The sequence below is a fragment of the Ochotona curzoniae genome, unplaced genomic scaffold, assembly GCF_017591425.1.
Source record: "Ochotona curzoniae isolate NIBS_2020 unplaced genomic scaffold, NIBS_Ocur_1.0 contig_605, whole genome shotgun sequence".
NCBI classification, from domain to species: Eukaryota; Metazoa; Chordata; class Mammalia; order Lagomorpha; family Ochotonidae; genus Ochotona; species Ochotona curzoniae.
In genome coordinates this window covers 192,533-215,065 of record NW_024466491.1, presented here as the reverse complement: position 1 = coordinate 215,065, position 22,533 = coordinate 192,533, and the positions used below count along the sequence as shown (strand labels likewise).

Here is a 22,533-nt window from a genome sequence, read left to right as displayed (position 1 = left end):
CACTCCCCACTCTCGTGCCTGTGCCCTGGAAGGAACCCCACTCACCCACTCACCCACTCCCGCGCCTGTGCCCTGGAAGGGGCCCCCACTCACCCACTCCTGTACCTGTCCCTGGAAGGACCCCCACTCACCCACTCCCGCGCCTGTCCCCTGGAAGGGGCCCCCACTCACCCACTCCCCACTCTTGCACCTGTCCTCTGGAAGGACCCCCACTCACCCACTTCCGCACTTGTCCCCTGGTAGGACCCCCACTCCCCACTCCCGTGCCTGTCCCCTGGAAGGGGCCCCCATTCACCCACTCCTGCACCTGTCCCTGGATGGACCCCCACTCACCCACTCCTCCCGCGCCTGTCCCCTGGAAGGGCCCCCACTCACCCACTCCCCACTCCCACGCCTGTTCCCTGGAAGGACCCCCACTCACCCACTCCCCACTCTTGTACCTGTCCCCTAGAAGGACCCCCACTCACCCACTCTTCCCGCGCCTGTGCCCTGGAAGGGACCCCCACTCACCTGCGCTCTCCCAACGCTGGGAGCCCTTGCCTTTGCCCTTGTCCTTGGCGCCCTTGGTGGAGGCCGCTAGCTTGGTGGGAATTTGCTGCTGCACGGCCGTGGGCCTCTGGATCTGATTGGTGGCGCTCAGCAGCTGGATGGGGACGTCGTTTTTGGCTAGCCGGCCCTCGCCTGGGGTGCTGTCCCTGCGTGTCACTTCGGGCCGCTCGGTGGTATATTCGGCCCCAGAGCCCAGCATGACCAGGCTCGCCCGGGGGGCCAGGGCTTTGGAGGGGAACGCTGTGGGTGCCTCCAGCCCATCTCCGTTGAAGCTGGGGCTGTGGATGGGGGACTGGCCCTGCGGACCAGACAGAAGACAGGGGCTCTCCTGGCTGTGGATGCTGGTGGGAGCCGCCCGCCCCACTGGAATCCCCAGCGTTGTTCCCCACCAGGTCTGCTGGCCTAGACCCTGTGCACCTGCCCCCTCGCTCCTGCTCCAGTTCCCGCACGCAGACAGGCCCTTGACAATGAGTCGCCGGCTCTGTCTGCTAAAACCAGACCCTCAGAGACCCGCGCCCGCACGACCCTGGGTTTCTGGGATCGAGCCTGGAAGGCCCTGGCAGGCGTGCACCTGCTGCTCACCTCCAGCACGGCTTCGGGTGGCTGCGGTGGCGGAGACGACAGTGCCCCGGGCATGGTGTTCTGTTTCTTGAGGCGGCGTTGCAGCTCCACCCGCTCGCGCTCGCGTTCCACGGCGCGCTGGGCCTCGCGCAGTCTCTCCAGGTCGTGCTGGTAGGCCTGGCGCTGGCGCTCGAGCTCGGCGCGATCCTGGTCGAGGCGTGCGCGCAGCTGGCGGGCCTGGTGCTCCCGCTCCTGCAGCTGCGCGCCGGCGTGCTCCAGCTCCTGCCGCTGACGCTCCCGCTCCCGTTCCCAGCGCTGCTGCTCCTGGCGCAGCTGCTGCTGCAGCTTCTCCACGCCCGCCCGCTCCTCCCGCTGCTTCTCGAAGTTACGCTGCCGCTCCTGCTCCAGCAGCAGGTTCCCGCGCGTCGACTGTATCCGCATCTGTTGCTCCCGCTCCTGTAGCGAGGCCCGCTGCACCTCCACGTAGCTGTCCTGCTGGGCGATGACTGCCTGCGGGTTGGGGAAAGAGTAGGGCTGGGGAGAGCTATGCCCACGCCCGCTCGGCAGGGCAGGGCAGGGCAGGGCAGGGCAGGTACAGCCAGTCCCTTCCGGGAGCCCACCGAGTACCTGGAGGCTGAGCAGCAGCTGGGACAGCGTCTGGATGCGCTGGACGAGCTGCAGGGAGGGGAAGAGTCATGGATGTGTCATGGATGTGTCAGGGATGTGGGGCGTGGGCGCCAGGTGCCGCCCCCTGGAAGGCCAAGCCCCCGCCTACCTCTGACTCCAGGACCATGGGCAGTCTGGGAGTAGACTCTGTGTCCGGCGCTTCCACCTGCCAACACGGCAGAGTCAGAACCACCCCCCAAAGCACTCGAAGGGCCAATTCCCGGGAGGCCCTGGGCACTGTGTATGGACCACTCATCCCATCCCCCTCCACACGGGTCACAGCAGAGGTGAGGAGCCTGGCCTGGCTGCTGATCTAACCTGAGCCAACGAGAGGGTGTGGGGCTTGGGTTGTCTGTACAGGCCGCAGGGTCAAGTCCACGCGACAGAGCTGGCCAGAGGTGGCTTCTGAGCCCGGGGGCAGAGGACAGCAGAGGGCCCCTGGCACTGGACACTGGACCCCCCCGCCCCCAGAGGAAAGCCCTGAGCCCCCTTGGGTCTCTGCCATTGGTACTTTGGACATGGTCTCTCCTGCCCACCTCACGGCCTGCAGGATGCTGTGGGCCAAGACATTGCCAGTCACGGCAAGACGTGAATCTGGGTGGTAACCTACCGCCTGTGGGGTATCCTCGGAGCCGCCCAGGCCGTCACCGTCGCCTGGCTTTGGGTCGGGGACGTTGGCAGGGCCCTGCCAGTCTTGTGGCCGGGGGTCGCTGCCCTTCTTGAAACTGCCATCTAAAAAAGGCCCAAAGTCATGGGGTGGGCGTGTGAGGCCAGCTAAGGCATCCAGAACAGCAGAGGGTGCTGCTGCCCGTTATCCTGGGCCGGCAAGCACCTGCAGGGTTCTGGAAGGTTTGTAGAAACCCCACCCAGGAGGACCCTCAGCTTCTGCCAGCAGCCAGGCAGCCTTATGGGGGCTCCCTGGGGCAGGGGGTGGGGTTGGCGGGGGGAGTGGCACCTACTCTTGCTGGGGCTACTGGGGCTATCCTGGCCCCCGGAGCTGTCTGTCCTCCAGGGCAGACCAGCCGAGCCGCCTTCATCGTCCGGGTGGCCGCTGGTGCTGGCCAGGCGTCCACAGACCAGGCTCTGGAGGATCTCGACTGTGGAAGGAGACGGGGAGCCAGAGGTGTGTGTGTGTGTGGGGGGGGTGGGTTTATCCTGTGGTCGGGGCTGGGCTAGCTGCCTCACTCCATGCCCCTGTTCAGGGCGGAGTGTCACCTCAGAAAGAGGAACCCGCCCAGCTCAGCCTCTGATCCAGGGTCGGGTGGGATGTGGGGCCCAGAGAACAGGAGCTGTGAGGGATCCGTGTGGCTGAGGCCTGGGGGGGGGGGGGGGGGGCGCCCCGACTCACTCTCGCTCATGGCCGACCTCAGGATCCGTTCGCCCTGCAGTGTCTCGGACGGGTCCCCGCCACGCAGCAGGAGCCCGAAATGGGTGGCGTCTTCGAAGCCGGCCATCTCGGCCATCTCCAAATAGATGTGTTGCTTCTCGGCCAGGCTCCTGGCAATCAGCTGGTCCTGATGGCTCAGCCGGACTATGTGCCCGGGTGGGGGTGGGGGGAAGGGAACAGTCCACTCAGCCTCCCCACGTGGCACCCAGGCAGGGATCCCCCAGGGGAGGGCAGCCGGGGTGTGTGTGTGGAAGGGGCCCTACCCTCCCTCCCTGCCTTTTCCATGTCATCCCCTGTTTCACATCCCCTCACCTTGGAAGTCCCGGAGTCGGCTGGCACGGGCCTCCAGCACCTTCCTGTCCTCCTCGGCCTCACCGAAAGGTCCCTCCTCCTCATCGGGGCAGCTGTAGGCAAAGCAACAGCCTGTCGCCACATAGGAGCCAGCCGCCAAGAGCCCCTCTGGTTTTTGCAGGGCCTCAGCGTGTGCTTGGAGAGGGGGGTGGGGGGGCGAGGAAGGGATCCCCGTGGGCACGTGTATGTGGCTGGCAGGTGTCAGCGCTCAGGCAGAGGGAAAAACGGCGGAGGCTGGCTTGCTTCCTGGGGTCGTGTTAGCTGGGACCTTCCAGGAGACGGGGTGGGGATCTGCAGGGAGGAGCACCCCCCTACCTGCTCCAGCAGGACTGTCCCCCAAAATGCCAGGTCCTGTTTGGGTCTCTCTCTGGGCCCCCTCCCTCCCTCCTAAGTTGTGCTGGCATCAGCAGAAACCGGAAGCGTATGGGATGAGGGAGTGAGAATACAGAGGGTCCTGGGAAAACAGAAGGCAGGAGGGTGTGTGGGTGGGAGCGGCCTGGTGGGGGGGGGGTGCCGGGGCGGGGGGGCCCCCACACCTCTCCACGGCCCGGCGGATGTGGGCCATCCAGGCGTTGCGGTCTTCCTTGGAGCCGGTGTAAATCTCATACATTTCCGGCCCTTGCAGGGAGGCGCTGATCAGAAACATGGCCTTTTCCTCGTTGGCCACTTCCCGCACGATGAGCTTTTGTAAGGAGATGACCGGGGGTTTGGAGTCCTGCGTGCAGGAGGAGGAGGGTCACAGTGAGGATGGCGGGGCCCACCCTGTGTGTAGGGGAAGGGGGATGGGACAGAGACCACCCCAGGCCATCGCTTGAGCTCCCCGCCCCGCCCCGGCCAAGGCCTGTGAAGATTGGGGCAGTGGCAGGCCAGTTCCAGGGGCTCGGAACTTAACCCACGTGGGTGGCAGGGACTCCAAGCAAGTGCGTGAGCCTGCATCTCATCCCTCCCGCCGCCCCCCCAACGTCTCCCCGCAACCCCCCGCCCAAGGGAGCCGAGCTGAGCTGAGATGCTTAAATCCAAGGTATGTGTTTTTGTAACCCAGTGGTGCCGAACACCTGCCGCCTGCTCTTATTAAAGAGTCTCGTCTCCTCTTCCCAGAGGAGTACCAGAATCTTCCAGAAGATGCCTGGGTGTGTGTGGTGGGGGGACAGAGAGGCGTGGAGCCGCCCCTGCCCTGGCGTTGATGGAGCTTCCTGACACGTACCACTGATGCGAACACGTACTTCTGGTCCTTCTCTTGCAGCAACAGCAACACGTCAGTCAGCAGAACGGCGAGCACGTCTGGGGGGGCGGGATATGGGTGGGTGGGGGTGTCCACGCGGTCGGCGCTTTGCCGGGTGGCCAGCCCCAGGTCCCCCGACCCCATCCCGACGCTCCCTGTTGCACCTGCCAGGCCCCCGCTGATCTCCTCGCCTTGACCCATCCTCCGCGCCCCAGGGGAGGACCAGTCTCCCTCCCACACCTGCCTGACGCCTCCAGCTCCAAGGCCGAGCTGAAGCTGGGACCCTGTCCCGGGGCCACGGCCCTGCGCTCTCATATGCCCCAGAGGCTGGCTTTCTCTTCCAAGCCAAGCCCCCAGGAGGGCCCACCACCCGGCTTGGGGGCGCCTGGAATGTAGAAAGTTTTGAATTCCACCTGGGATGGGCGGGGTGGGGGGGAGGTACATATTTCTGCTCCAATGACAAGGGGACTGGGGCTGCTTTCTGGCCACACCCTTTTAAGATCAGGTATTGAGTGCCACGCTGGGACACCTCTGGGGGCTCAGAGGAGGGAAGGAAACTGGGGGGCGAGTGCTGAGTAGAGCATGGGCTGAGTATAGCAGGGCTCAAGGAGGGGAGCAGGGCGCTGGGGACCACTGGTGGCACTTTCTGTCCACCCTGGGGTCTTTGGGTGGGTGGCTGCCTGCGCAGTGGGGCCATCAGAGTGGAGCCTGTCCGAGGGCAGCCCCCGGGTTTGTGTCCGGAAGGGCACGGGCGCCCCTGGTGTGCACTGCACCCCGTTTCACAGGCCAAGGAAGAAGGGTAGTACCCCAACTGTCCCCAGGGACTAGGCACGTCACCTCCTCCTGATTGCAAGGGGGTCAGGTGGCATCTACCACGCCCCCGAGGCGGTGCCCCCTGCTCCGTGGCGGTGCCCCCTTTCTCCCCGCAGAGGCTGTGGGGTGTGAGAGAAGAGGGGTGCAGGGGGCTGGGGAAGGGGGGTTCCTCCCCTCACCTTTCAGCCGCCCAGACGCCGTCTTCCAGCACAGCATGCCCTCCAGCTGCAGCTGTCGCTGCAACATGTCCTCCTTGCGGAAGGCCAGCCCGTTCTTGAACTTGCCGGAGGACTTGAGCTCCATTCTGCCCGCGATCTCGCGCAGCCGCTGGCCCTTCTCGTGCTGGCTCACGGTGGCGTCCACTTGAGAGATGACGTCTCTGATGATGTTCAGGGCCTGGGTCAAGTCTTCGTGGTCCTCGGTGCCGGCTGCCGTGCACGCGCGTGTGTATACGCAAACACACGGATGGAGACACACAGACACACAGACACACACACAGGGTGAGTGTTTGTCCCTGCCCGGGGCGGGGCTTGGAGGCGGTCCTTCTGGCTATTACATAAGAGCCTAGCCACTCCCCCAGCCCCGCCCCTGCCACCAGAATCTGGGAGATTTTAAGGGATACTCCGGGGGAAAAGGGGATTCTGTTGAAGGCAACTGAAATGTCCTTGAGTGTCATCCCCCCCTCCCCAGCCCCTCCTCCCCAGGCACTCCCCAACAAACATAGCCCCTTAGCCCCTAGCTCATTAGGAAACCACCCCACCCCCCGCCATCACCCTGACTGGGAGTTGGTTTCCCCCCATCCCAAGATCAGGGCTGGCGGGAGGGTCCACTCCCACTGGAGACACAGCAGGTATGCTGGGTACTGCCCTGGCCCCCCCCCCCCCCGAGACTCCACCCGTTGGGGAGCGTGCCCTGTGCCCGTGACCTTGGCCTCCAGCCTGGCCATCTCTGGGCTTGTCCCTTATGGTGCAGGAGCAGGCTTATGGTTTTCTGCGATTTTGATTGATTTGAAAAAGCAGAGAGAGAGAGAGAGAGAGAGAGGCCTCCCATCTGTCGTGTTCACTCCCCAGATGCCTACAACACCACAAGCTCCAGGCTGAAGCCAGGGGCAGCCCCACCAAGAGCCCTACTTGGGGTCTCCTCCGGTGGCGGCAGGGACCCAAGCAGAGGACCCAGCACCCACTGCAGGAGGCAGAGCCAGGGCTGGAACCCAAGGTACCCCGCGGGATGCTGCGCCCCAGCGGCCTGTGCCGGGGGTGTGTGTGCATGCGTGCGTGTGCGTGCCGGCCCTACCTTCCGTGTTCTGAAGGATGCGCTCCACCAGCACCGGGTACTTGGTGAGACGCTGTGTCACCAGCAAGATGCACTCTTGCACACCCAGCCGCCGCACGATGGGTGAGCTGCCCACTTTCTGGGGGGAGGGGGAGAGCAGAGGACGCAGGTAGTCATCTTAGCGGCCACCCTACGGGGGCACGACCCGAAACGGTGACTTTGTTGGTGGGTGGGTGGGGGGCACAGGACCTTCCTTCTTCCCCTTCCTGGGGGCTGTTCTTCTCTGGCTTTTGCGGGGGATGCACCACGGATTCCGGAGAGCTGGGGGCACCTGCTGTTACTTCTGGAACCCTCCAGAGCCAGACTGGGTGGTGCCTCCCGGCCTTGCCACACCTCCCGTGCTGTGGGCCTGCCCCTTGCGGATGGGTCCTGGTGATGGGGGGGGGCGGTGCAGGGACTGACCGCAGGGAGCCGTGTGGGGGTCCTGGGAGCCCGTGGCTGGGCTGTGGTATCCCTCAAAAAGCCCATTTCCCACCCACCCGTGCCCAGGAGCTTCTTGTTTCTGCCACCGGGAGCTTCCGCCCACGGTGACCCACCGTGCCGTACTGCTCATGGGGTGAGCTGTACCCCCCCACCTCCCAGAGGTCCCACTCGTCCTGTGGCTCCACTGTGAGTGGACACACGTTGCTTCCGGGCACAGGAGATCTGGAACCAGCCTGAGGGGGCGGCAGCTGACGGGACCCTAGCCTTGAGCTACTTCCTGGCTACGGGCAGTGTGCGTGGGGTGTGCCTGGTGACCATGTCTGGGTGGCTCTGAGCTTCTGAGTTGCCTCTCCACTCCCATCCCCCACGAAGGTCACCCCACGGACCCCCGAGAGGCTCCTCTGTGAGGCCTCCCCCGACCCTGCTGCCATGTGCTCTGCTGTGGTTCGAAGGAGGGCTTGAGCTCATAGCGGAGTCAACTCTGTTCAAGAAGTGCAGACACAGAGACAGAGAAAGAGAGAGAGAGAGAGAGAGAGAGACAGACAGACAGGGAGAGGAACTCCCCAGTCCCCAACCTGGGGGCGGGGTGGGGGTGTCAAGGATGAGCGAGGGGAGCAGAATGGCGGCTCGAGCTGGGGCCAGGAGCTCCATCTGGGTCTCCCCGGTAGGTGGCAGGGACCCCAGTGCCTGAGTCACCCCCTGCGCCTATGCACTATGGGCTGAGTCTGAACCACTGGGCCACAGGCCTGTTCCTTCTCTCTTTGGGAACGGCTGTGATCCGTCAATCACGGGGGGCAGGGCCCTGCATTTGGACACGCCGGCTCTGTCGGGGAGGGGGTGGGTGTGTGGGCACAGACGAGGGTGATGCCCTGTGTTTGCCTCTTCCGACACATCTGGGGCGAGGAGCCCCTCAACCCTTCACCTCTGGAACCACGAGCGGAAAGAAACCTCTTTTCCTTCTAAGGTTGACTAGCCTGCCTCAGCCGTTCTGTTATAGTCACCGAGGGTTGTCACACAGCTCCAAAGAACTCAGCTGTGAAAATCATACAGCTTGCTAAAAAGGTGGGACTCTCCAGCCCCCCACCCCCGTAGTCCTGAGACACTGCCTCCCCGTGGCAGGTGCGATAGCCGCTTGCTTGGCTCTCACCTTGATCAAGTTCTGGAATTTCTTATTCTGCTGCAGCAGCAGCTTGTAGTGGCTGACTGCGTCGTTGTGGCCGCTGCAGAACACACCGTATTTCTCTTTCATCTTCTCCCCGTTTTCACCTGAAAACTACCACGGGATGGGATGGGATGTCAGTGAAGGGGGGGGGGGAGAGGGAGACGATGATGGGAAAACCCCGCCCAGGAGGCATGGTCCCACTCGCCCCGCCCACCTGCTGCATGAGGAGGTCCCCGATCTTCTGGACGATGTAATTCCGCTCGCTGCCCTCCTCCAGCGCCTCATGGCGGCGCTCCTTGAGGCGGGCCAGGAAGTGGGCGTGCAGATGCAGCAGGTCATCGGCGACCGGGAAGAGGCGGCCGGTGGCCTTGGCGCTGAACTGCAGCTCCTCCTGCAGGGCCCTGGAGTACACTTTCAGCATGATCTTGAGCGTGCGGACGTGATGTGCCTCTGTCTGCATTAGCTCTGCGTGGGGGGTGGGGAGAGGGGGAGGATGGAGGGGGCTCGTGGGGGCTGCTTAGTTCCCGGCTCACCCACCCTCCCTCCCTCCAACCTGCCTGCTCAGGCTGGGCTGGCTTCTAAAAACACACCCCCGCCCTCCCCTCCCCCACTCCACATAGGGCCCTTGTGCCCTTTCTCACTGCCTGGGGTGCCCAGGCCTCCCCTGATGTGCCCCAGTTAAAGCAGCAACAGAGAGAGAGAGAGGGAGAGACAGAGAGAGAGAGAGAGAGGGAGAGCCTCATGAGGCATGCTGGGACAGTGGCATCTGAAGGGAGGCTCCTGCCTCAAGTCCCCAGAGATGTCCCCAGCCTGTGGTGGACAGCACGTGTTGCCACGTATGTCTTGGCCACACCCAGACCCGGGTATGACATAGCAAGATGCGTCCGGTGGTTTGTGGCCCCAAGCCCTCTCCAGCCAGCTGGCTGGTGTCGGCCCCTCGCGAGGCCGGGTGGGGATGGGGGGGCGGGCCAGCCTCCGTGGGACCAGACTCCAGGGAAGGACGTGGGGCTGTGGCTGCCTCACCGTATACCACGTCCTGCCGTTTCACCACCTCTCTCTTCTGCTTCTTGGCGTAGGCTGGCTCCACGGCGAGGCTCCAGGACTCGGCCTCGAACTCGTGAGTGTCCAACTCGATTTCGCCCCTTAGTGAGGCCGTGTAGGGGTCTGAGGGAAGATTTGGGGGGGGGTAAGTGGTGGTTGCTGCCGGGACCGGGCTTGGTGGGGCATCTCCCGCTGACCCACCTCGGACCCTTCCATGGACACGTGGTACCAGGATACGTGCCCCACTGCCCACCACCCCCACAACCCGCCTGGCACTTCCTGGTTACCCATGGGGACCGATGGATGCCCACGGGGGCCGCCCGTACCTTCGACGAAAACGGACTCGGCATTGGTGGACGTGAGCGAGAGAGAGTCGTCGGCTGCCTGTTTGAATCGGACAAAGGCGGAGTCAGCCTCGTCCATCTCTCCTGAGACTGGTCTAAGGGCAAAGGACCAAAAGAAAAAGAAAAAAAAAATCGGCTTTTGCAAGCGGTGGAATTAAAATACATTAACGCAATCACACACAAGTACCCACGTCTCACACACACACACACTGCTCCATCCTACAGACACCCACACCACACTCATGGGTCCACCAGAGAACATTCCAGAACTTTCTAGTTTTCACTATGAGGCTTAACCTGATCACAGATTTCTCTCCTCTCTATTCAGTTCCTTCTAGTTAACTGATGCATGGAAACCACACGCCCTACCCTTTCCTGGGGTTCAGGGTAACGTGTCAGGACATGGAAACAAAAACATTCGCGTGTCTTCCCGATGGGAGCGCCCCCCAAGCCCCCTTCCCCCCTCCTCCCCCTCCGCCTGCGGCTTTGAAATGTCCCTCATTTGTCACCCGGGACCCCCTCCTGTGGTCTGCCTGTGCTGCGGAGGGGGTGGGCCGGGCACGGCCCCCTCCCCTGGGCTTTCTCCTGCTCGGACATGACCCCGCACTGGGTGTGAGCCTGGGTCTTCAACGGCAGCCCCTTGCCCTTCGTGCTGCTGGGGACCAGGTGGCCACAGGGGCGCCGGGAGGACAGGGTTCCGTTTTTATAGGCACGGGGGCAGCCCGTGCCACCTTCTCCACCAGCTCACTAAAAATGTTTCCCAACGTCATGGGTTTCGGTAGCATCCCAAACGCTCCCGAATTCTGCCAATGGCGCAGTGCCGGGGCTGGACACGGCCAGCAGCCCGCCCTGTCTCCCGGCAGCCCCTACAGGGCCACCTGCCTCCCGGGGTGTGTGGCAGGTGTCTTGGGGGGAGGTGTTAATGAATGGCAACTGCACGTATAGGGGACCAACTCTGCCGAATCAAAGTGATCCAAATATTGGGGGGGGGGGTGTCTCCATTCGGGGTGGCTTCTATACAGCCCTCCATCCCCCCAAACCCCTGGCCCAACATCCCACCTGCTGCGCCCCAGGGGGGGACCGGCCTTCCCCTGGCTTACCCGAGGCGCACCGCTGCTGCTGCTGCTGCTGCTGCTCCGGCCGGGCCCGGTGTTGGCTGGGGAGCCCCTCTCTGCGCGACCGTCATGCCGACATTCCTGGACAGGCCCGGGCTGCCCTGGGACAGGAGGCCGGCCCGAGGGCGGTCTTTGAGCGAGGCGGCTACGGAGGCAAAGACGGAGTTGTTGCTCAGAAAGTGGGCCGGGCAGCGCAGGTCACCCGCGCCCAGGCCCCGCTCTGGCCGTAGCACCGACAGGACCCGGGAGGTAAGGAGCTCGCTATCCAAGAACACATTGTCGCCCCACTTCCTGGGGAACGCGCCACAGATGGACAGCTCGGCGCGCCTGGCGCCGTCACCGCTGCTTTTGGAGTGAGCGTTCCCCATGTTTGTGCTCGGAGCCTGGCGGGGGGCACCTGCCGCTGCCACCTCTGCTGCCACCGTGCCAGACGACTGCGCGCGCGGCTTTTATGCCTCGCTGGGATCCTTCTAGAAAACGGAGCTGCCTGCGTCTTCCCCTCGCAGTATTGGCGGAGGCGGCGGGGCTGGAGGGCAGGAAATTGGTCCCCCATTGTGACTGTTTGGCGTGGAGACGCAGCGCGCCTTCTCCTTGGGTCAAACGATAAATAAATTAAAAGGAGAAGAAGAAAAAAAAGCAACGATTTTCTTTGCTGGCTTCCTTGGGCTTGGCGGAGGGGGGTGGCGCCGAGCCGTTTGCTGTCACCGAGAAAAGGCTCCGTGTGCAGGGACAGGCTTGGGGAGTAAAGCTGTAGCAGGGATGGCGGGGTGGCACCAGGGCAGCAAACAGGATGCCATGCTGCCCTTCCCCTCCTGGTCCAGCAGCCCTGCCTGGGGTCCTGCCTTGTTGGGATGGGCCGCTGGCTTCAGTTATTTTCAGGTTATCTTCAAACTGCCCCAGGCGGGGTTGAGCAACGGTGTGCCTCTGTGACAGGTGCGTGGCAACAGGTGCAGCTTGCTGCGTGGGGGTCCGGGTTTCCGTGGACCCACTGCAGTGCCCGAAGCTACTCCGGACCCAGGCTCCCTGCCCTAGTGCCCTGAATTTTGTGGTGCCAAGAACCCGGAGCCATAGCTGAGTTAGAAGGGGTTGTCTGGCATTCTGCTGAAGGCTGCCAACAAGCCAGGGCTGGGGCTAGTGGATCCTAGGCTCCCCCCCATAGGGGGTGGTGAGGGGCCAAGCACCTGGATCATCGTCGGTGGCTTCCCAAGCGTGTGAGCAGGGAACTGGACCGGAAGCGGAGTGGCCGGGGCTCAAGCTGGTAACAGCAGCTGGCATGCGAGAGCGACAAGCAGCTGGTGAACATGCTATGTTGCAACCCCCAGCCCGACTCTGAGCGAGTTCGAGTTCAGGTGGAAACTTGGGGCGGCTGCCACGCACGAGATTCAGGGCCACTGTCACTGGGGTGGGTTATTGTGACTCCAGAAATGACACAGCTCCCACAGAGAGGGTCTGAGAGCCCCTGCCCCGTGTCTAGGCACAGAGACAACCCGGGGGGGGGGGGTCCCTGGTTCCCCAGGGTGGGCACCTTCTGTTGTTGCCAGGCCTTGGGAAGCTCCACCCAGGAAGTCGTGACCTAAGCGTGCAGACGCGGGGCGGGGGCTTAGACGTGGGCTGGGAGGAACCTGCTGGCGTAGGTGACACAAGCAGCTCCTGTGGGTCCAGGGGCCTGCCCCGAGTCAGGCAGATCCTGCTTTAGTCAAATAGCACGCACACCCAAGAGGAAAAAGCTCACCTCAAAACCCCACCTGGGAATTTTGCTCGTCCCAAAGCACTTTAATAAACCAATGAGCACTGGGCAAAAATGAAGCCTGCAGAACTAGAAATTGCATGTATACATGTGGGTATGTATAATTAGAGAGAGAGAGAGAAGAGAGGCTGGCCTGCTTCCTCAACGCCCGCTACAGCCAGAGCTGGAGCGGAAGGAAGCCAGGAGCCAGGGACCCAAGGTCACACTTGCGCAGCACGCTGCAATCAGAAGTGCCGGGGCCCGCAAGTGGGGCTTCCCGCTGTCTCAGGGTGGACAGTCCCCATCCAAGCGTCTTTAAGGGGGCGGGGGGGGGGGAGGCCGTGGGGGTCACTAACGGCGGCTCGGCTGGGGACACTGCATGAGCCACGCCTTCTCTGCTGGTGTTTCTGATGCTTGGGTGGTGGTGGGGTCTCGAGCCGTGCCCCTCCACGGGAAAGTAGCTGACCCATAGCCTCCCTACCAGCGGGCCTTGCCACCCTGTGGCTTTCCTCAAGCAAGGAAAGCTCTGGTTGCGCACCCCTTCCCTGCCTTCCCCAACTCCCCCACCAGCCCTCGTGTGCCCCGTCCGCCTGCTTCTGAGTACACTGAACTTCCACCAATCAGTTTGGTGGGTCTTACCGCAGCCAGTTACAGCAAATCCCAGGGGCCCCTGAGCCACTTGCGGGGCAGCCTGCCAGGCTGGGGCAGCCTCTGCTGGCTGTATGTAGTTTGCTTAAGTCTAAAGGGACAAAGGACACCACAGCGTGGGGTGGGCGGTGTGGCGCATAGCACGTTGAGTCGCTGCTTCACCTGATTTAACTTCCTGCTGATGTGCCTGGCAAGGCAGGCAGCAGGTGTTGGTACCCGTGTGGACCAGGTCAGCTTGGCCCAGCCCTGGGCGCTCTGATGACTGGGAGAGGAGTCAATCAGTAAATGGAAGATGGTTTCTTAAGCACTCAGATGCAGACAGCGCGGGGCCCTGCGCCTGTCCGCTGGTGCACCTGCCCGAGGGAGTGGATGCTGGACACGGTGTGGTCCTATCCTTCCATAATACAGAATATCGATCAGCCAGAGAAAGAATGGGGTGCAGACACGCGCCCCCTGAAGGAAGGCAGACCCGGGACTCCGAATGCTGCCAGTTGCAGGCAATGTGCAGGAGCCGACAGGTGCACCGCAAAAGGAGGCAGCTGGAGGCTCGCCCCGGCCGGGAGTGTTACGGATGGTAACAGCTAATGGCTGTGAAGCTGCTAAACTCTCTCTTTCTCTCTCTCCAGGGAAGGGAAGGGCCCACCCCACAGGTACAGAACAGGATGGCGACCGGTCAGTTCGGTTACCCTTGGCCCTGAGCAATAGCAGGAACGGACACCAGGCCCTCAGCCCCGCGGGTTCCCTGGTGCTGACAGCCAGGGTGGGTCACGCAGGCGCACACGTGGCGCGACAGCCCGTTCTGGCAGCCTCATTAACACCGTCTGTCCTTCCCTGCTGGGAGGGGGCGAGCATCAACCCACAGGCCTTGGTGGTGGGGGCTGCACCTGCTGCGGCCCACTGCGCATGGCCAGCGATGACTGAGTCCTTGGGTACCCCTGCCCCACCCCCCCCCGCGCCCCCCACGTGGGAGAGACCCAGCCTGGGAAGTAACCTGTCCCTTCTCTTGTCCATCTAGGGAGGTTTTGTGTCCTCCGCCAGCTGGCTCTGGAGAGTTCCAGCAAGAACTGGCTGCCCCCGTGGCGAGGGCTCACAAGACAATTAAGACAAGAAAATGGGATGCTGGGCCAAGTCTCTAGTTGGCAGTTCCTGGCTTCTCAGCCGCTGCCCGAGAATAGATTTCGATCGAATGTGAAGACACGGCATTGATTGATTTTTTTTTTCCCCCTGCCCTGCCTCGGTTTGATGTCTCACCCATCTGTCTGTCACATGGGAGCCAGACTGTGTGGGACACGAATAACAGTGTAACGTTTTAACCCGATCCTACTGGTGGCAAAAGACAAATGTTAAGAGACAGGGATAACGGAGGGGTCAGAGTGGCCAGGGGTGGCGTCCTGCACCCCATCCACCCCATCCGGGGAATAAGGGCCCTGTCCTACGTGTCCGCACTTCTCTCCCCGTCGGCTCCCTAAACGACACAGCCGGTGGCTGTGTACTTACAAGCCGCTTAGCTTGTACTAGCTACGACAAGCTATCATGCAGAGATGACGTAGGTTTGCCCGCACGGGGTGGGGGGGTGTGGGGTGTGGGGGTGGTGCTTGGGGTCGGGGCCAAGTCCTTGCTTCAATCCCATCCGTGCCTGACATGCCTGAGCATTTGGGTTCGAGTCCCAGGTCCAATTCCTGACTCTGTTTTCTTCCTGACGCACACACCCTTGGAGACGCAAGAGGGGATTCAAGTCCTTTGGTCCCTGCCATTTGACACGAGGGGGGAGGGGGACGGGGGACCCCTGCTTTGGCTTGGCTCAGTCGTGGGCTTGAGGTGGCAGACACCTAGCAGGGGGAACTAGTGCCTGAGACCGCTCTGCCTTTCAAATACACCAAAGGTCGGCGTTGTGGTGTAGTGGGTAACACCGACACGTGATGTGCTGGCAACTGACAAGGGTGCTGGGTTCAAGTCCCAGCTGTTGCACTTCCAAATTGAACTCTCTGTTACTACGCCTGGGGAGGCAGCAGAGGATGGTCCAGGTCCTGGGGCCTCTGCACCCACACGGGAGACCCAGAGGAGGCACCAGGCTCCTATTTGTGGGGGAGTGAAGCAGCAGACGGAAGATCTCTGTGCCAACCTCTCCCTCAGATTTAAAAAAAAAAAATATATATATATATATATTTAAATATAAAAAAAACTATATCAGAGGAAATACATACGATCTGTACAAACACTTGGGCATTTTACAGACAGGGCACTTGGGCCCCTGTGGATTTTGGTGGCTGTGGAAGATTGAAAACTTCATGGCATGGTGGGTCTTCAGGGTACTAGGCAAAGTGCAAAACCTCACACTTGGGTCTGGCACGGTAGCCTAGTGACTGAAGTCCCTGCCTCGCATGTACCGGGATCCCATAGGGGCACTGTTTCGTGTCCCAGGGGCCCCGCTTCCCATCCAGCTCCCTTGCCTGTGGCCTGGGAAAGCAGTGGAGGACGGCCCAAAGCCTTGGGACCCTGCACCCGCGTGTGGGAGACCAGGAAGAAGCTCCTGGCTCCTGGCTTCAGATTGGCTCAGCTCTGGCTGTTGTGGCCACCTGGGGAGTGAACCAGAGGATGGAAGATCTTTGTCTCTCCTTCTCTCTTTAAATCTGATTTTTGATTAAAAATGAATAAATCAATGTTAAAAAAAAAAATCCCCACACTCCACGGGCCTCTGTCAGACTCCACTATTACAGCGCGCTTGATACAGCTCAGTCACAGAGTTGGTCCTGGGCATGGCATGGCAGGGCAGGCTGTACACGGAATGCTCCAGGGGCAAGGGTCGTTTGTGTCACGGTGATGAGGTGGCCCCCGTGCCCTGGCTTTGATGTTCTCTTATCTACGTGTGACACGCCTCACCGCAACAGGTATGGGGTGGGAACAGCACGTCGCAAAGTCTGGGGAAGCGGAAAATGGCTGGCAGGGGTACAGCCCGGGGTACAGTCACAGGCTGGGAGGAAGGGTCTTGCTCGGATCGCAAGCCGGCTGCCACAGCTCCTGGGGCACAGAGACGGGCTGCGGAGGAGGTGGGGGGGGACAATGGGGGGCAGGACCCGCCACCCCCGCTGGCCTACTGCTGACTCGCTGGCACGCACCTGCCGCTCCACGCACAGGCGGCAGCGGGTCCCGGTTCCCTCAGCGGATTAAAGATTTTTTATTTATTTTTATTGCAAAGGCAGATACACGGAGAGGAGGAGAGACAGGGAGGAAGAGCTTCCATCTGCCGTGGCCACAATGGCTGCAGCTGAGTGGATCTGAAGCCAGGAGCCAGGAACTTCGTCCAGGTCTCCCATGCAGGGGGACGGATGGAAAGCGGGGCTGTCAGGCGCCCGTATGGGATCCCGGTGCGTTCAAGGCAAGGAATTTAGCCACTAGGTCACCGCGCCGGGCCCTCCCTCAGCCGATTTCCACTGCATACTGCGGGGGCAGTGGACACAGCTGGCAGCAGGTGGCGCACAGCCCAACTGCACCATCTCCCAGCTATCTGGTTCACCACCATCCCCTTCTCTCCCTGCAGGGGTTCTTCTGGAACTTTCTTTTCTCTGTGCTAGCATCCCGGTCCCGGGGTTGGACCACCCACACCCGCAGTGTGCTGTCCCTGACCGCTGGCCACACAGCTCAGGAGGCCTCCTGGCTTCCGTCTGACTCAGCCCTGACCGTTGGGGGAGCGGGGGTGGTCACCTGGGGAGGAGCAAACCAGTATGTCTCTTTCTCCAGTAACTGCCTTTCAAATTAATCAATCTTAAAGAAACCCTAAAGGTAAAAAAAAAAAAAAAAAGAATTCATTGGACGAGCCAAGTGACAGAAAAAAAGAGGGAGGGAGGGAGAGAGAGAGACAGAGAGAGATCGCTCACTGACTGGTTCACTTCCCAAACAGCTGTAACAGCTGGCTAGGGCTTGGTCAGGCTGAAGCAAGGAGCTCCATCAGGGTCTCCCATGTGGGATGCAGGAACCCAAGCACTTGGGCCATCCCCCCCCCCCGCCCCTCCCAGGAGTAGCAGCTGGGAGCTGGAGTGGAAGCGGGCGGTGGCCAGAACCTGAACTTGGGGCTTGATGGGGGGACACCAGCGCTCCAGGCGACAGCTTAATGTGCTGTGCCTCAACGGGTGCTCCTTAGGGGAGCTTTCCAACTACAGGACCCACGCGCTCCCATGCCCCCCACTGCAGCTACTGTGGACTCCAGGAACTCAGCCTCCTCCCGTCCCAGGGTGCCCCCCCACCCCGGGGTAAACCCAACCAAAGAACTTCTGCCTTTTACCAACTGTTCCCCCCCCCACGTCGGCTTTGCAAGAATCATCTCTGTGGGTTCCAGAAACTTCTGCTGTGGGACAGGCATTTGAAGTGGCATCCCACGTCCCAGTGCCTGGCTCCTAACTGCTGATGCGTACCCTGGCTAGATGGCGGGGGTCCAGCCCCTTACATCCCTGCCATTCGCATGGGAAACCCAGAGCGCTTCCTGGCTAACTGGCAACGTGCAGGAAGCGCTGTGTTTCCGCCCAGACACTGCCTCGGCCAGGGGAAGAAGGGACGAGCTGGGAGAAGCAGGTGAGGGAGCTGGGCTGTGGCGCTCACATCACTAGGTACAAAAGGACCAAGCACCTGCTGGGCTGCCTCGCAGCGGGAGCTTCTCAGACCCCAGACAGCTGAACTCTCAGAGTGTTTCTCCTCGGTGGTGCAGGTGCAGGCGCAGGGAGAACTCCTGTCTCCAAGGCCCATTCATAAAGGAGACGCTTCTTTAAATTCATTCAGAACGCTACCAGCAGGGTGCTTCTTTAAATACACATCTTAGAGGCTCAGCAAGGCAAATTGCTACAAGTTATCTTGCAAGGAAAAGAAGGAGGAAAAAAAAAAAAAAAAAAGAGCAAAGTGTAACATTCTTAGGCCGGCTCTCGGTGCCCTGGGGGACAATGTGGTTTGGGGGGAGAATGTGGTTTGGGTGACACACACACACACGCACACGCACACGCACACGCCTGGCCAGATAAGCGCTCTGCTGCTAAGGGTTTCTGTGAAAGGACCAAATCCACAGACTCTGTGGGTGTCTGCGTTTTTGTTTTTGGTTCCAGCAGCAGGGAGTCTACTGGGGGGGGGGGTCTTCGGAAAAAGTTCTGGGAAGTTAGGGCTCACAGAAAAAACAAAACAAAACAAAACAAAACTATGCAAACCTTCCAGAATTTTCTTTATCCAACAACAACAACAACACCTTTCGAGTCCATGTTCCATGAAGCTTTGGCACATTCTTGTATATACCGATTTCACATTCAATTTAAAAATCTATAATATTGATTTGAGAGAGAATCTTCTAGCTGCTGGTCCACTTCCCAAATGAGCACAACTGCTAGGGGCTGGAACAGGCGGAAGCCGGGAGTCCAGAACTCTCCATCTCAGTATTCCAGGTCGGTGGCAGGGACTAAAGGACTCGACCAGCAAACCTGTTTCCTCTTAGGTGCATTAACCAGGAGCTGGATTCGAACCGTGGAGCAGCTGGGACTCGAACCAGAGGCCCTAACTGGGGCTTGGGGGGGGGGGTGGCCCAAGCAGCGGTTTAACCTGTTGCATCAGAAGGCCTGGGTCCCATTCACGCCTTTCATGTTGCTAGGGTCTTTGCTCTTTTATGAAGCATTTTAAAAATACTTACTTTGGGGGAGGGGGGGGTCCTGGCATGATGGCTCAATTAGCTAATCCTCCCCTTGCAAGCACCAGGATCCCCTATGACTGCTGGTTCTAATCCCGGCTGCTCCACTTCCCTTCCAGCTTCCTGTCTGTGGCCTGGGAAGGCAGTGGAGGACGGCCCAAAGCCCTTGGGACCCTGCACCTGTGCGAGAGACCCAGATGAGGCTTCTCAGGCATATGTGGATGTCTGGGGAGTGAACCAGTGGATGGGAAAATCCTCTGTGTCTCTGCAGATCTGTCTTTCCAATAAAACTAAATAAATCTTAGAGAAAACAGACCGAGAGCAAGCAAGCGGGAGACATTGTTCATCTTGTGGCTCACTACCCATATGCCTGCAACAGCGAGGACTGGATCAAAGCCGGAAGCCAAGAACTCCAGGTCTTCACGTGGGGCGGCAGAAACCCCAGTGCCTGGGCCATCCATCCCCTGCCGTCTCCCAGGACGCCGTGAGCAGCAAGGCTGGCTAGGGTAGGGGAGAGCTAGGACTGGGACCGGGGCCTCTGCTGAGAAGTGCCGTTTCTGCGGTGCTGTGCCACACGGTTGCTCCTGTCCCTGTTCCAGCACTAGGCGCGCGAGGCCTTTAGCTTCACGCACGAGCAAGTTGGGGGATACCAGTTACGGGGAGGCGGAAGTCATCCCTGCCTTTCTGGCTTCAGATCTGTAAGGCTAAGCTGCTGACCCAAAGGCCTGAGCCAAGGGGGCACAACCACACAGGGCAATGTGGCTAACGAGATGTGACAAGGCAACACAGGATGACAGAGTGCTGCCCCCTTTGCCCCCATCCTTCCATCTTCCAATGGTCATGAAATCAGCTAGCATCAAACTTCCAGAAGTTTCTATTACGGAGGGCATTTCCTGTGGACAGCGACTACATTCAAATACCACCCCAAATCCAACCTAGGCAGCTTCTTGCTTAACTGGGGACCCCCTAATTTTGAAAATCTAAGATCCAGAATGTTCCAAAACTCAAAACCCTGTTGGCATCAAATGACTCCCTCAAGTGGAAAAATTTCATTAGACAGCTGGTCTCATGGGACGGGCACAGTACAGCACAGAAGGACGGCGACCAGCTTGGCGTAGAATGACCCTTTGGGCTAGGGGCACAGAGGGTTTAGGACACACACCCCATCACGCACGTGCCAGTGTTCTGACACCCACAGCCCTGGCTTCGGGGTCAGGTATAGCTGGGGCGGGGGGGGGTCCTGTGCGTTTTATTTGCAATGTGCCTGGAACCCCACCCCACACAGGTCACTCCCGTGACTGGCAAGGACCCCAGTACTTGAGCCATCCACCTGCTGCCTCTCGGAGCGCGTATCAGCAGGGGGTGCTGGATTGGACGTGGGGTGGCCAGTAAGGGGTGGGCCCGCGTGGGGTGCCGCGACACGGTAGGGTGGGCATCCCGGGGGCAGCGTCTTTACTGCTACACCCAAACTTCTCGGGTCTGACGACAGTGTCAGATGGAGAGCTCTGCGGATCACGTGGTCCCTAGGGGGGACTGCTGAGTCACTCATGGAGGCCTGGAAGGAGTCAATGAGATTTCCATCCGGAATAGCAAGGGGACAGTGTGTGTGTGTGTGTGTGTGTGTGTGTGTGTGTGGTGGTGGTGGTGGTGGTGGTGGTGGGGAGAGTCCGTGGCGAGTCCCCTCATGTCTGACCCTAAGGGGCTGAGCAGTTCAAGAAGCAAGATTAGGGACCTGGCGCCGTGGCCTCGCGGCTAAAGTCTTTGCCTTGAACACACCGGGCGTCCCATATGGGTGCCGGTTCTAATCCCGGCGGCTCCACTTCCCATCCAGCTCCCTGCTTGTGGCCTGAGAAAGCAGTCGAGGACGGCCCAAGGCCTTGGGGCCCTGCACCCGTATGGGAGACCTGGAGGAGGTTCCTGGCTCCTGGCTTTGGATCGGCACAGCACCGGCCAATGTGCTCACTTGGGGAGTGAATCATCAGATGGGAGATCTTCCTCTCTGTCTCTCCTCTTCTCTGTATATCTGACTTTGTAAAAACAAAAAATAAATAGATCTTTAAAAAAAAAAAAAAAAAAGCAGCAGCAGCAGCAAGATCTGGGGGACAGAGCTGTGGTGGAGCGGGTTCAGCTATCACCCACGATGCTCTTCAAATCTTTAGAACAGGACCCGTCAGACTGGGGGGGGGGGGGGGGCAGGTGGGGCTGCACGACCAACAGTCCCTGCCCGGGGAGCCCAGGGCTCTGTTAGCCAACAGTCCACACGAGTGCAGAGAACCTAAGGGAGGCTACCCCTTATGGGGGAAGGTTATGGGGTGCCGAGATGAAGAGGAAAGAAAAAGGCAGAGAGGAAGGTGGTGGGCAGGGGCAAAGGGATCAGGGGAATGATGGATCAGAGATGGGAGTTAGAGGGGGCCGTGCTGTGTCACGCACCGCCCTGCATCCTGAGGGGCCACGGCAGAGGTGTGACCATCCCTGCCATCTGCATGCCAGGTAACCAAGGCCCTGAGGATGGGAGCTCAGAGGCAAGACCCGTCCGGTTAGACACAGGGCGGGGTGGGTGGAGACGCCCGGCTTGGGGCAAGCTCTCTGAGGAGAAGTTCAGGAAAAGGTCAAGGAGGAACCGGAAGGAGAACCATTCTCGGGGTACACAAGGCCGGGTGTGTGTGCGGGGGGTGGGCACTGGGGCATGGCTGCGGGACAACCACCTGCTGGGGCTGGATGCTGGAAGATGAGGAGGCAGCAGTGGCAGGCAGAGCCCAGCAGGTGGCAGTGCCGAGCGGCCGCCACCCAGACCAGCGGCCACCCAGACCAGAGACCACCCAGACCCGTGACCACCCAGACCAAAGACCACCCAGACCAGCGGCCACCCAGACCAGAGGCCACCCAGACCAGAGACCACCCAGACCAGAGACTACCCAGACCAGCAACCACCTAGACCAGTGGCCACCCAGACCAGCGGCCACCCAGACCAGAGACCACCCAGACCAGCGACCACCCAGACCAGCAGCCACCCAGACCAGAGACCCCCCCAGACCAGCGGCCACCCAGACCAGCGACCACCCAGACCAGCGACCACCCAGACCAGAGACCCCCCAGACCAGCGATCTGACACATCCCACCTCCCCCCCCCCTCCCCGTGGCATGTTTGTTCCAAGGGCAGCGACTTAGGAATTCTGAAGGACTAAATACAGCCCCCTACCCTCAAGTTTGTGAATTTCCAGAGGTGAAAGGCGTAGATGGTGGTGTGGAATGGAATCAAACGCTATGGGATATACAAGTAAGTCATATAAAACAAACTGAACAGAGGGGGGTCACTGCTGTGGGTTAGCGTGCTGAGCCTCTGCCCACAAGCGCTAGCAGTCCGAATGAGTGCCGGTTCGAGTCCCGGCTGCTGCACTTCCCCCATCCAGCTCCCTACTTGTGGCCTGGGGAAGCAGCGGGGCACAGCTCAAGTCCTTGGGACCCTGCACCCGTGTGGGAGACCCGGAAGAAGCTCCTGGCTCCCGGCTTCAGATCAGCTCAGTTCTGGCCACTGGG

The 22,533-nt window shown here is 60.9% G+C and overlaps 1 protein-coding gene across 1 annotated transcript in view; it reads right to left on the bottom strand.

Annotated features, from left to right (window-relative positions):
- ARHGEF18 (Rho/Rac guanine nucleotide exchange factor 18) overlaps positions 1–22,533 on the bottom strand; it is a 59,821-nt gene that overhangs the window by 765 nt on the left and 36,523 nt on the right. Inside the window, exons 11-27 of the mRNA XM_040990356.1 lie at positions 10,952–11,111; positions 9,834–9,946; positions 9,490–9,630; positions 8,681–8,931; positions 8,452–8,577; positions 6,843–6,960; positions 5,729–5,977; positions 4,719–4,795; positions 4,051–4,229; positions 3,476–3,567; positions 3,125–3,307; positions 2,736–2,873; positions 2,387–2,508; positions 1,886–1,942; positions 1,738–1,785; positions 1,132–1,620; positions 511–847 (exon numbers count right to left, since the gene is read on the bottom strand). Of these exons, the coding sequence (XP_040846290.1) occupies positions 511–847; positions 1,132–1,620; positions 1,738–1,785; positions 1,886–1,942; positions 2,387–2,508; positions 2,736–2,873; positions 3,125–3,307; positions 3,476–3,567; positions 4,051–4,229; positions 4,719–4,795; positions 5,729–5,977; positions 6,843–6,960; positions 8,452–8,577; positions 8,681–8,931; positions 9,490–9,630; positions 9,834–9,946; positions 10,952–11,111 (2,880 nt within the window). The remainder of the gene's footprint in view (positions 1–510; positions 848–1,131; positions 1,621–1,737; positions 1,786–1,885; positions 1,943–2,386; positions 2,509–2,735; positions 2,874–3,124; positions 3,308–3,475; positions 3,568–4,050; positions 4,230–4,718; positions 4,796–5,728; positions 5,978–6,842; positions 6,961–8,451; positions 8,578–8,680; positions 8,932–9,489; positions 9,631–9,833; positions 9,947–10,951; positions 11,112–22,533) is intronic.